The 14603-nt window shown below is 39.8% G+C and overlaps 1 protein-coding gene across 6 annotated transcripts in view; it reads right to left on the bottom strand.

Annotated features, from left to right (window-relative positions):
- LOC145438860 (uncharacterized) overlaps window positions 1–12315 on the bottom strand; it is a 131739-nt gene extending 119424 nt beyond the window's left edge. For all 6 annotated transcript variants that reach the window (XM_080316223.1, XM_080316222.1, XM_080316224.1 and 3 more), the window contains exons 1-8: window positions 12269–12315; window positions 5124–5237; window positions 4988–5053; window positions 4786–4929; window positions 4477–4542; window positions 3830–3979; window positions 2946–3011; window positions 1246–1395 (exon numbers count right to left, since the gene is read on the bottom strand). In XM_080316223.1, coding sequence (XP_080172349.1) covers window positions 1246–1395; window positions 2946–3011; window positions 3830–3979; window positions 4477–4542; window positions 4786–4929; window positions 4988–5053; window positions 5124–5237; window positions 12269–12299 — 787 coding nt within the window. In that variant the 5' untranslated portion in view covers window positions 12300–12315. The remainder of the gene's footprint in view (window positions 1–1245; window positions 1396–2945; window positions 3012–3829; window positions 3980–4476; window positions 4543–4785; window positions 4930–4987; window positions 5054–5123; window positions 5238–12268) is intronic.
- Window positions 12316–14603: the final 2288 nt, after the last annotated feature.

Below are 14603 nucleotides of genomic sequence, written 5' to 3'. Positions count from 1 at the left end.
CTGAGCCGGAAAGTTGACCACTTTTTTAGTCTACAAACTGATAATGTGAAAGAGAAACCTGTATTTCGGGCGATGTGCGTGAAAGTTTATTTTTCTTAGTCAACCAACAGATAATGTGAAAGAAAAACCTGTATTTCGGGCGCCGAGCGTGAAAGTTGTCCTTTTTTTCTAGTGAGAAAAATTCACCAATATTTCAAGATTTCTCCCCGGTATTGAAAATTTTGAAAAAGTGTCCTCCTTTCCCGATCCCAAAATACGGTAACCCTATCGTTGCCTAATGTAAAAAATCAAGCAAGCTTTCGGGATTCATCTGCTCAATGGTCGGACGCCGAATACATTGTCCGGTCAGGCCTCGATCGTTAAGGCGTATAAGCTTATGCATTCCCTTGGAAGTAGCCTACTCATCGGAATTGTTGGCAAAGCGATGGAAGATATTGATTTTATGGAATCATTAAAACATTTGATTGCTACAGCTGATCAGGGTTACCATATTTTAGAATCGAGAAAGTATGACACTTTTACCAAATCAGAAAAGTTAGTTCATCAAATCTGAAAACAGCCGATCTCGCTATTTTTGCTGTAAAATTTGGTGGAGGACTAAAAGTTTTCACTTCCTTTCGTTTCCCGATTTACACACTCCATTAGTGGTGCTGACTACAAAAATGTTGTCACTTCCGATCGAACCACCAATTCCTAATTAGCGTCATTTATGCCCATGCCCATTTTCTCTCGAATCTCTCCATTATCTTGGCTGTGAAAGCTGTAGAGGGCGAATTGCCAAAAAGGAGGACATTTAGGCCTATTCGGAGGAATTTTTCAAAAACGTTAAAAAGGAGGACAAATGCTCCTAAAGGAGTACGTATGGTAACCCTACTGTTGATACAGTTTGTGACGTTTAAAAATTCATCATGTATACTTCAGTATTGTGACATAATGTGACGTCAGTCGTCGCTAGGTATTATGTATACAATGTACATTAATATATCACTTCACTGACATGACGTCATGTGACGTTCGCGTTCACATAGAACCTTTCAAAAATATTCGCGCTCACACGAACCTGAAACTTTCAGGGGTTTGCTCCTTCCCTTCTGCCCTCCTTTCTACATGAGTGCCGATTTTTGGGATCACCTCTATATGGAACCAGACTTCTTAATCTCAGAAATCACGACTAGTGTTTCGTTTGAACCATACTGGAGATGGCGGGGAATGATAGTTCTGTTTCATATCAAGTTACATGCGTACCTTTGCAAATGAATCCGTCGACTAAATATCCGCTCATGCATTCGCAGATATAGCTGCCTGGAATGTTTGAACAGTTGGCTCTTTCGTGACATTGTTGCACCCTGTACACCTGGTAGTCATCTCCGCTGATTTCTCCATGTATGGGGATGTCTGTTATTTAGAGAGAAAAGAACATGATATTTTTGGCGCGACTAACATGATGCATTTTGTATTACTAAATACAAAAATCAGTAAGTTTTACAAACACAAATATATAATCTGTATAAGCCAGTGGTTCTCAAACTGGGGGCGCGCCTCCCTCGGGAGCGTGAAAACATCTGAAGCAGCTAGGCCTTTGGAGCTGGCACCAATGTTAAACTGCGCCAGCTCCGGATCTGGAACTCTCTTCTATGATGAATTTGCTCCGACTTCAAGCTCCGGAGCTCATCGATACCGCTGATCCAGCTCTAGCTCATTAAACTATCGAATGTTTCCGTCATGTAGTCAATGACCACCTTTGCGCCGGTGCCGTCGCGCCGAACCGTTATTTTGTGTGGGTATGCACATGCACAGTCTTGTAACGCCATAATTACTCTATGTCGACTGCAAGTCGCATGAGAACTCATTCCACGTAATTGCTGCGTACCGCATCAAAACATAAATGCGACGTTTTAATACCGGCGCTGCACTTGTTCATGTCAAGCCATACAGTTGACTGTAATCTTGAAACGGTAGGATTGTTCAAGTGTAACTGCAGCAAGCGCAACATGGCCGCATGTCAGGACCAGAATTTCGCTTTCTACCTATTACGCAATGGGTTGAAATTCGATATTGATGCGCTCATTACCAGTCCGTCCGGTGTCGGTCAAGTTACTGTAATATAGAAAGTTTTCTGGTGTGCAGTGCACCGTGTCAGTAACGAATATACTATACTCGCTTATTGCGTGACAATTCCGAAATACGGCTGTTTTAAGCAGACAAGAATAAATGCACAGAATAGACGATTACATATGGGAAAGCGCGCTTCAATCACTATTTCCTCTATTATGTCCAACACCATGGGGTTGGGGCATCGAATTGACTAGCTCGCATCGCGAAAATTGTTCGCTGATTGTAACGGCGTTCTGGGATGCGTTTTTCTATTTACGTTGGCAGATCCTTACAGCAATCAAATCGAATTCCAATTCGCAGTCGCACACAATACCACGCCGTTGAATTTCGTCTTATGATTAGAAAGCTATAACTAAAGAACGGGCATTTGCTCGTCTAATTCAGAGAGTAGACGGTGTATACGGTATCTCTGCGTGCACACCTCCATATCGACACCTGCAAGTGCAGCAAGGTCACGTACCACTAACTCATTTTTCGCTACAGGTCGTACCACCTAAATAACCTATTTTACTTGAATGTACAGGTGTTTGTTGGTTATTCATGTTAGTACTATTCCACAACACCAACGGATAGCAAGAAAGATAATTTAATGAGATAATTACAACTGTTTCTGATGCAGAAGCTCGCCTCTTCTTAGCCAATCCCTGACTTCGTGACTGGCCAACAATTGGCGCAAGGTTGAGGTTGATTACTAAAAGACTCTTCATCGTCATTTTGGCGAATATTAATTCAATTTACATTTCACATGCAATAAGATTCTACCCTGCATTATCTGTACCTATGCGTTAGTCATATATGTTCCTATATTAGCAGGGCCGTAGCCTCCTTACCGACATAAGCACGAGAGTAGTTGAACTTGAGATTGTGGCTTGCAATGAATTCGCATTCGTCAATATCTACAATAGAAAATAGATACAAATAGGCTATCCAAGGCATCTGAAACTTGGGATCGCGGTAATAAAGTAGGGGTCTCGAGGAGTTGTCGATACTTTGGCGTCTGTGACGATCCAACTCGAACTCCTGCTTTAAAGCATACTATGCCGTGTAGCGTGTACTCTAGTGAACCGAAATATTGTAATTTCAGTTGATAATTTGATATGTACGCGATTATATTACTAAAAAAGCATATGAAAACAAAGCGTCATATTTAAACATCTGTGCTTTAAATTCTCGTACCAAGTGGCTTTGCTGTGGTGTTTATTTAATTAACGGTCGGTATGGAAGTGGGAATTATAGGGAGTATGTTCGTTCACCTCTAGGCTAAATATTGGTATTTGATATATTCATTGATGTCCAATTGCATGCAATATATTTTATTTATACATGAAATCGAATGGATAGTGAGTAGAGTGGGCTAATACATTTTCAATCAAGTGAAGTTATAATATTGATAAGATCTGGAATAAGTGTACCTGTACAAGTGTACATGTGAACATGAACAGGCTACTATGAATAGGCCTTGTGATTTCGTTACCTGGTTTAAGTGAACGTGGCTTCACATATGATGCAATGTCTCAAAGTCATTATATATTTACGAAGGAGAAATGATGGGACCAGGGTGGATTGTTGCGACTAGGGCAATAGAAAAACTGAATATCGAAAAATTAGGACGGTGTTTACATCAAGGTCCGGATTATCCTCATCTCAGTCAATGCCTACGTTAGAATCATACTGGGGAATGATACTTCCATCTCATATCAAGTAAGATGCGTACCTTTACAAAGAAACCCTTCGCCTATATACCCGATCATGCACTCGCAGATATAACTGCCTGGAATGTTTGAACAGGTGGCTTTTTCGTGACATTTTCGCACCCTGTACACCTTGTAGTCATCTCCGCTGTCTTCGCCATGCCCGGGGATATCTGTTATTCAGACAAACATGAACAATATATTTTGGGCGTGACTAACATGATGTATTCTGTATTACTTTGCACGAAAACCAGAAGTTTATATAGTATAAAAATGTAACCTATATATCGACTCTGCAGCAGCAAAACTTCATTGTTTGAATTGTGTGCATCGTTTACTGATTGTGCCAGCGTTGCATCGAAGAAAAATCATATGTTAGAAAACGCATCCTCGACGGAGCCAGGTACAAGCATATCATGTATGAGAGAGGATAAAGGAAAATCAACATGTTTTTTAAATAATTTTTCTTCGTAGGTCAGTCCCAGATTTAGTGAAGGGAAAACAGTTGGCACAGCGTTGAGGTTAATTACAAAGAGCATAATCGTCGTTTAGTCGGGAACTTTTTCATTTTACATTGCACATGCAATAAACGTCCGCCCTACATTAACTGCAGCTATGCATTAGTCAAATGGTAGCATACTATATTGACAGGGCTGTAGCCTATACTTACCGACGTAAGTAAGGGAGTAGTTGAACTTGAGATTGTGGTTTGCAAGGAGTTCGCATTCGTCGATATCTGCAATATAAAGTACATACAAATGGGCTATCCAAGGATTTTCAAACTGGGAATCGCAGAATTAAAGAAACGAGGAGTTCCGAAGAGTTTTCCGATCTTATACAAATTACATACGGCATATTATAGTATTAAACGGACGCTCAATCAATGGATCATATATAAGTACTGATCAGCGGCATAGATATCCTCAATCCGATGCAATCACGTGTCGGACATGGATGTTGTGTTAAAAAACTATCTTACCATCGCAGTAAAAGCCGTCTCCCTGGAAACCCTCAAGACAGTCGCATCGGTAGCTTCCATTTATATTTGAGCAAGTCGAATTGCCATCACAGCTTTTATAGGAATATAGTGAAGTCACGTTGACGTAAGAGGGGATAAGATTCTCTAAGGGAGCTTAAGTGATTAGTATAAATATCACTAGCGCCACTTTTAATTGCAGAACCTTGAGTTATGTATCCGGCGTCACGATCTCCAGTGAACTCTTCGCTAAATGCGCACTCGTCAAGATCTAAAGAACAGTGTGAAAAAAGGTGGCTGGAAGCCGGATTTATAATGGCCCGGTAAATCAGAATATTTACCATCACAATAAAACCCGTTTCCCGAATAGCCCTTGTAGCACACACATGCGTAACTGCCAAACGAATTGTAGCATGTCGATTTGTCGTGGCACTTATGTACAGCGACATTCATTTCTGAAGAAAAAGCAAATATTTTAACAATTGGTATTTTGTCCGATAAACATTATCAGAGCTCAAAACTGGATATGACTGACACGACGCTTAAAAAGAATAGTTTAGACTTTCTGGACAGAGCCTAGAAACTAATGTGTAGAAATAAAAATCCCAAATGAGTGGGGAAATATCGGCAGTGGAACCTCTGTCGATGAGTTAGTAGAGAAATAAATAAAGGTATAGCCTACAATTCCCAGGTTATTGTGACACACTGCTGTAGCGAATGGGAATTCATGGAGCGAAATTTACTCTTGTTTGGTTATTGCTATAGGACGATTGTTTTAAATAGTCACAATTTTGTCAAAAAATCTGTCAAAATTGTGTACGTACTCAAATTTATTTGCAAACTGTATTTCGTTGGTGTCGTAGAGGTTGCACCGTCGGTGAGCTTTTCATTTGATATTTTACACTTGTAGTAGGGATGGTGTGAACCTCTGAAAGGTTCAGGTTCGTGTGCACGCGAACCTTTTTGAAAGGTTCTGTGTGAACGCGAACGTGAACCTCATGACGTCATGTGATGTCATATTGCTAATTCCAACCCTACATTTCAGTGAAGTGATAGCCTATATTATTGTACACGGTACCTATAGCGACGACTCCGGCCACATAATGCCACAACGCTGAAGTACAAATTGACGTTTTAAACGTCGCCAAATGTATCAACTGGGGCAATCAAATGATATATTAATCCCTTAAAATCAATATCTTCCGTCGCTTGGCCAACAATGTCGACGAGCTTACGTCTTAACTGTCTAGGCCAGACCGCGCAATGTATTCGGCGTTCGAGTATTGCTACGTAGATATTGAGCAGAGTGTAAAACTGGTTTCTGTACTTGCTGCCGATATTACCCCTTTTAACAAGTTATACAGCAGTAGCCAACACCCCAATCGCACGGATTTGGTTTTTATGATACAGCAAACATATAAAATCAAGATTGACCCCGTACGCCTGTTAGATTTTCTACATCTAATAACGATATCAATTTTATCGTTTGGTTGAATAAGAATCATTCGCTGACTACCTACACGTAATGTATTTCGCTCTTAATGTTGTGTGATTGCGAGTCAAGCGCATACAGCAGAGAGTCACTAAATGTTCACAAACGGAAAGCTGGATATTTCGAGCAAACTTTTGTAACAAAGCAAGTAACATATTAGAGATTGTCAAGGTGCAAGCTCGTTCAGTGTTCTTTTATGCTGCAACAGCTATACATCGAGTGACTCGCAGTTGAAATGCTATAAATTTCAACCAAAGATGTTGTATAATAAAGTGAAAATTGTAATGTATGAAAAAGGTTCACAGTGCAGAACCTACCAAGGTTCGTTTGTGTACATGAACCTCTAACTTTCCGACGTTCACACCCAGAACGCGAACGTGAACCTCACGTTCACACCATCCCTACCTTGTAGCTTAGTCTCTATATCAGGGGTTATCAACTTCCCATGTAAAACGGGCCGCGTGTTGATATCAAAAAGTGCTGCAGGCCACAAAACATTATTACAATCAGAGCAGGGTATGGTATGGAATGGAATGTGAATTTTCCATACTCCATACCCGCCCCAATCGTTCCATACCATACGTAACAATTTTCCGCACAATAGCAACATTCTTCCATACCATATTTAATACTTTTTCCATACTTTGGCAACTTTCCCAACCTTTCCAGTGATATTCAATTTTTGATATTTGGAAATTTCCGGCGTTTTTATTCTAATTACTTTGGATGAAATTTTCCATTTAAACAACCCTGATGCATCAATGATAACCCCAGTTTCTTTATATCATATGTACTCAGCAATGTATGCTGTCTAATCATTGAAGACGGATCGTCTGATATATACATAAGGGATTATTTGGAAATCACAGCAGAATCTGATGACATGCAAATCTAGTTTGGTAACGCACTGCTAGCAGTAATCTCATCTACAAAATTACATGAACCTAAGGTATTGTGAAATTACAAGATTTGGTTCCCTACCCCTTGTTCTCTATTCCCCACAACCTGAAATCTACATTTCTGCCCTTTAAAACTGCTCCCTCCAATAAAATTTGTTAAGATTTCGTTTTGTTATAACTTGCTATAGGTGAAAGTTGAGACTCCCAGAATTGAATAGCACGCAATAAAATTTATGAGCAGTGAACTGGTAACCGTAAACGCAATGTTTCGCCCCGTAAAATGTATGTGTAAGTCGACAAAAAAATAGGAAGGGTTTGAAATATTTCCAAATGGAGCGAGGTAGCATCAATTTACATGTGTAAATGCCAAATAATGCATGGGTCAGCTAAACGTCCTGCTTCTGACGAACTTAAGCGTATGGTAAATATAAGCCGCACATTAGATCACGCATTAGCTTCATTAGCCAACATCTGGGTGTCCATTGTCCATTCTTTTGTCAGAGATGACCGTATTTCATGAAGTTTTATGCGTGTTGGAGACAGGCATATCGTAACGTCGCTCTAAAACAGTGGTTCTCAACCTTTTTGTATTCGCAGACCTCTTTTGCACCATCACGGACCCCCGTGGACCCCCAAGTTTAAACACAAATTTAGCTCAATAATCGTGCAACCGGCATCTGCGTTGTGCAAATATCAACTTTATAGTAGTGATAAACAGCAATAAGATGACTTTTCTTGAAAGTAACATCATACTATTTATGTATAAATTTGGAAAACCTATATTATTTAAAGCGAATTCTATAGCTGCATTTCTTGAAATACGCGATCGAATCTTAAAAATCTGCGCCGTTGATTTGATATGAACGAGTGCTGAAAATCCATTTTCACAAAGATGGTGGTGATTATAATAATAACGCGTAACGCTCCGACGACACCTTCGGGTATTGTTTGTTGTTTGCGGTATTCATGGACATCATGGTGCCTGTCGACTACGATGGGCATTTACACCAGGTCGGTTTTTCTTTATTTTTATTCCGTAGCTGCCGACTTGTAGAGTGGCCCACTTCCAGGCTTTTATAAGACACCGCTTGCACTTGCACAGATGAGATGGCAAGGCGGGGCCTAGATAAACCTCAATACTTAGGTAGAAATTCTGGAGTCGACCTGGGTCAGACTCGAATCCACACCCCATTGGTGCTGTAACTGTGGACTATACCTAGGGTTACCATACGTCCTAATTTAGGAGGATTTGTCCTCCTTTTACATGTTTTTGAAAATGTCATCTGAGGATGCCTAAATGTCCTCCTTTTGGCAATTCGTCCTCCTTTACAGCTTTTAGAGCAAAGATAGTGGATGGATTCGAGTGGAAGGGGGCATAAATGACGCTAAATAGGAAATTCGTGGTTCAAATGAAAGTGACGACCTTTTTGTTAGTCAACCAACCACATTGTCGTGTAAAATTTACCATTTTCCGGATTTTATTCCAGTATTCCAAGTTTGAAAAATTTGACAAAGTGTCCTCTTTTCCCGATTCCAAAATATGGTAACCCTAATTATACCACTACGCTACCTCACCACGTGCACCTTCGGGTATGATCGCAAGTCGCAACATATATGGCACCAAACTTGAGTAGAATATTTATAATGAACATATAACGTACATCCTAGTCATTTCTATCTAGCAGCTCATCTTGAAGTTATTCTGGAATAGCGGTTATGTAAACCAGGGGAGAAAATGGATTTTTGCAAACAAATTCATCCAAAGCCCTAATAAAACATATCGAAACAGCAATATGTTCAGGCTATTAGCAATTTGGCAATTAAAATGAGTTTGCACCGTAGAATATTTCCTCTCTGAATGCCATTCTGTTTATGTAGGTCCCGAAGTTATATCAGTTATGGAGCGAAACAGCCTCGTGATTTCCTCTATTAAAAAAAAATAAGTTTATCAACCATTTTGCAAATTCGAGGATTCGCGGACACCCTGAATATTATAGATGTTGCGTGATGATCATCCTACCAAAGCCTGGAAAATTATTTTCAAGCTCAACAAATTGAGAAAAATATCCATGTAACTTCTACATTCTCAGAGTCCACGATTTTAAAACTCCCTTGGTAGTTTACGGAATGGAAGTTACGATCAGTGAAATGCAAGTTGCAACGCGACAGCGGTCGAATACAATTCGTTTTTATGATATTTAGATTGGAATAAATACTATAAATAAAATTTTTCTTCATGATATACGCGTTGCGCAACTTTGTTGTCTTCAAGTTCAAGTAGATGTCGACCTGGGTGGGTGAGTCATGACTCATGAATTGCAATTTGAGATATGAACATAGACCAGGGGTCACCAACCTTTTTGCATCTAAGGGCTCCTTTTGGGTACTGATTGCAGTGACGGGCTACCATTTACTCCCGTCGTTTACCCGTGCCAGATTGAATTTCCGCTTTGATATTCATAACACTGGGCAAGAATCACATTGCGGTAAGACTTCTACGAGAGTCTTCCAAATCAAAACATCTCATTTCAACTAGCCAGGCACTAAGACCTTTTAAGAAATCACGAATTACTTCGCACCATGTTTATATAAATTATACAGCAACAGTCAACTCAAATTTTAAAATAAATCATGTCACATTTTAGACTGGACATCATGTTATCTGTTTCTATATCAGTCAGTGGCAGGCCCGACATTGCATGCAATCAACTCAATGCGCTGTACTGTGGTATGTAACTTGACACTTCAACTCTGAGTGAGTGTTCCCGATGTGCATTAGTGAGTTCTGTTCTGTATTTGTTGTTGATTGAGTTCATGTCCGCAAAGGCTGATTCACAACGATAAGTTGAACCAAACACGCTTGCAACCGTCATAGCTGCTGCGCAATGCGCATACTCAACTGTACTTTTCCAAGTCAAGAAGGCAACAAAAATTTGCTGCAGTTTTGTGGGCTTTGAGGAGGAGGTCATTTTGCAGTGTTACAATTTCAATTTTAAACTATTCAGCATCCAGACATAAATATACCGACAGCAGCATCGGTTACGGAAAGCTAGAAATATGGTACTAAACTGCGTTGAGTGTAAGAGAAATAAGCTGTGTCAAAAGATGCAATACGTAATGGACATACACATATTGAACATCTGCTAGTACTTCACCGCTATCTGCTACCGAATAGTAATGTAGTTTACTACTTTGGCATTGTCCTAGACGTCGAGCTACGATAACGGAACCCCCCGCCATTTCAAGAAGACCGTGGATGGCATTCCGTCATGTCGCCTGTATGGGCAATGCGCCGTATCCTACGTCTTCGATATCTTGTGATTATATTACATGTTGGTATATTACTAATTGTAATTGAGGAAATTTGATATCATCATGTTAAGTGTTAATTATGTATTGACATTTGTAAGCTATTTATTTCGCTATCGAGTCCCTCGGTTTTAGATTACTTTTACTAGTACTTAACAGTTACTTAACAAGTCTTCGATAAAATTCGGTATATAAATATCGCATCGTGAGAAAAGTAGATGGAAAAGTTTGGGTTTAAAATTTATTCATCCTCATGAGTCGAGATGTTGTTAATTAACTCATGTTTTGGACATAAGGTATGCGCGAAGTACGCAAATTTCGATGGCGTACAAATACCACAAACTGTGGTAGCCTTCAGAGTTGGTAAGTAAAGAAGTACTCGTGCTCCTTCAGAATACTAGAGTAGGTTTTCCCGCATATGTACCCAATACTCAAGTGTTTATGATTTTAGACTGCTTCAACTTGATGAAAACTTATTAAACAGAAATAGACCCAACTGTTTTCAGAAATAGCTACTTCTACCTTAATGTAATGGATTTCTCTAAGATCATAGCTTAACTTAACCTCTCCAAAATGTACAATGTACAAGTACGTCGCCATCGAAACCCTCTGGCTTAGGTATCTAAATGAGCTCTGATCCGCTGTTATCTCGCATCGCACCATGGAATTACCGTCGGTATTACCTTCGCTCACTGAAGAAAAAGATGAAATTATATCCGGAACATATTCCTTGGCTAGAAATTTTATCATGTACAAACTCTACGGCCCAAGCGTTAAGGGAAATACGAAAGCGGAGATAGCTTTACTACGAGTTGGGGATGAAATGGTGAAACGACATCGAACTGTTGCAAACGCAATCTCAGCTTTTACCTCTCAATTTATATTCTGCCGCACCGATAACTTTCCTCTGTATGATCATTAAGGCATATATTTTTGTAGCAGGACAGCTTCGTGGGATTTTTTTATCATACCGCTTTCGGCCACGATTAAGTTTGGAAGGGACTCATGTTTGTTGGAATTGGACTGACATCTATTGCAATAGCATTATTAAGATAATGGATTCTCGCTTGTTTTGCCTCATGTAATATTTTAATAATACAATTCTTCATCGCTTAAACTGCACATCCACTTTACTGTAGAATGGATACAGTTTCTTCTGAGAATACATGAAAGATTGCCTATAAGAAAACCTTTATCCTTTTCATTTTTCAAATTTCTTCAGCTACGTAAGGAAATTGTTATGGTTACCTGGAAAACGCTGCAGGTCAAATTTGATTCGATTACAAACAGTATATAGCGACAGAGAGTTACGACAGTGTAAAATAATACCACACCAAATTTGGTCAGTTCTCCAAGAGCAAATATCGTGTTCTACAAGTGTTAACTTGTTGTATTAAGTAGCTAAGTAATTGGTGCACGTAAGCTCGGGATTGAGCCAACGTTAGTTAACTTGCGTTATTATGTACCTAGTAATTGGTGCGAGTAATCGCGCAACTGCTGCTGTTCAATGAATCACTCATAACTCCTCACGTTTACTCAAGTAAATATAATTTGATACTCGAGTACTGAACCTTAAAATACTTGAGTGCAAAAGTTTGTCAAAATTAGGTTGTTTAATGTCAAAATACGTCAAAATATTCATTTTTTGGTGCAAAATATTTCGTTTTTTAGGTCAAGAAATAATCGTGCTAGTTATTACTTATTATCGCGTGTCTCTCTCCCGTTGGATTTGTACATATGTGAATATGTGCAGCGCGCGCTCTTATGCTCATAACTTCGTACTTACCGTCGGTATGGTTGTTTTCTCGTCTAAACATCGGTAAGCACTCATCAACGTCTGAAAATTGGAGTCAAAGGGAGTTCTTCTGTCGAAAGTAATCATATATGCGGTTTGTTACCTTGTTTGCAAACTATGCCTTTAAATCCAGGTTCGCAATTGCAGGTAAATCTGTTGATCTCGTCCAAACACGTTGCTCCATTTTGACAAGGTTGTGACTGACATTCGTCGATTTCTTAACATTTTCAAGATTAGGGTCATTTTACTCATATTATTAGGATCATCAGAGTCTACATATAGGCAAACTTTCATATAAGTTCAAATTTCAGGGCGATAATATCCAGGTCCATCATATCCCTGTTACATAGACATTGCAGTGACTACATGACCGGATCGACTTCGAACACTATTATAGTGCAGGGGTGGGCAAACTGCGGCTCTTTCAGCGTTGATTACGGCTCTTTAATGATTGCACTTGCACACGCGTTTCGCTATTTTGCTAGTGAGGTTTAACCTGATTATAAATTGATGCACTTGATCGCGTATTAACAATATGCGTATTGCTTTCGTGTTGTTTCTTTCCTCATGGTTTACGCAAGGCTTGTAAAATTTAGGTGGCACTACAGGGTTGAAATTTGCAATTGCACTGGCGAATCGAGTTCGCATAAACGTTTCATCCGCAACAATGGATGCCTATTGCCTGGTCATCAATCGATCATAAATCATTGTGCTCATAAATGAACTTCATAATTAATTACGCCAGCGCAGGTCATAATCATTTCCGGGCTAGCAATGGTGAATACGCCTCTTCTCTTCCGTGTGATGGTAAAGGCAAGCAATGACTGCAAAGTTTGCGACCAAGAAAATGTCGGGATTAAAATCTCATCCGCACTTGAAGGAATTGCTCCGCACTGCTTAGACGTCATATCAGCCTGATTTCAAACACCTTGCAGCCCAGGTGGAATCACCACACAATAATAAACAGCGTTCGATAGCTTACATTTCATTGTGACGTCATCAATCCATAGTTTTGAATTTTCGTGTTGTGGCTCTTTTAAAGCTAAGATTTTTGATATGCGGCTCGCGCATGAACCCGGTCTCCCCACCTTTGCTATGGTGTATGCAATGGCCCGTGATGCGACAACCAAAGCGACTTGTTGTTTGGGACTTGCCAGTATGAAAGCGGGAATTGGGGGAAATGTTCACATCGAGTAACAGGCTACAGTTTCAATCAAGTAAAGGCAATATTGAGAAGGTCATCGACGACACTAAAGATAGAATCCGTAATTAGTCAATACTAGATCAATTATCCTCGCGAGTTCGTTGCACGGTTAAAATGAATGTGGCTTCACACATGGCGCAATACTTCGAAGTTATCCTCTATCTGCTAAATGGAAAAGCTGGGAACTAGGAGAATTATTGCGACTCGATCGGACAATATAAAAACTTTTTTTTTTAAGGTTGGGAGTGTTGTTACATCGAGGTCCGGATCAACCTCAACTCACTGTCACTCAATGCCTACTCTCTATGAGTGTCGATTTGCAGGATCACCAATAGAACCAGTGCACCTACGCTAGAACCAGGCTGGGGATGGTGGAGAGTGATACTTCCATCTCATATCATGCCAGATGCGTACCTTCACAAAGAAACCCGTCGCCTAAATACCCGATCATGCACTCGCAGATATAACTGCCTGGAATGTTTGAACAGGTGGCTTTTGCGTGACATTGTCGCACCCTGTAGTCATCGTAGCCATCTCCGATGCCTTCGCCATTCACGGGGATATCTGTTATTCAGTGAGACACGAACATGATATTTTAGGTGCGACTAACGTGATACCTTCTGTATTACTTTATACGAAAATCAGCAAGTTTATATAATACAAAAATACATCCTATATATCAGTTCTATAGCAACTAACAGTGATTATTGCATTCTGACCTATCATACATGAAAATGAAATATGCTAATGTGAATTTTGCATCGTTTACTGAATGTGCCAGTGTTGCATTGAAAAAAAAAACATATGTTGGAAAATGCATCCTCGACGTCGCCAGGTGCAAGCATATCATATATGAGACAGGACAAGCGAAAATCAACGTGATTTTTCTAATACAAACATGATTCTTAAATATTTTTATTCGTACGTCAGTCCCTGATTTGGTGTCTGGCATGCAGTTGGCGCAGCGTTGATGTTAATTACAAAGACGCTAGTGACTATAGTCGCCAATTAATCGGAAACTTTTCAATTTGCATTGCAAAGATAATAACATTCCGCTCTAATTTAGCTGCAGCTATGGGTTAGGCATATGGCTCTATATAAGCAACGGTGTAGTCTATAGCC

This window comes from Botryllus schlosseri, chromosome 5 (genome assembly GCF_051294905.1).
Source record: "Botryllus schlosseri isolate E-star chromosome 5, Bs_hap1, whole genome shotgun sequence".
Lineage (NCBI taxonomy): Eukaryota > Metazoa > Chordata > Ascidiacea > Stolidobranchia > Styelidae > Botryllus > Botryllus schlosseri.
This window is presented reverse-complemented; position numbering and strand designations above follow the sequence as displayed.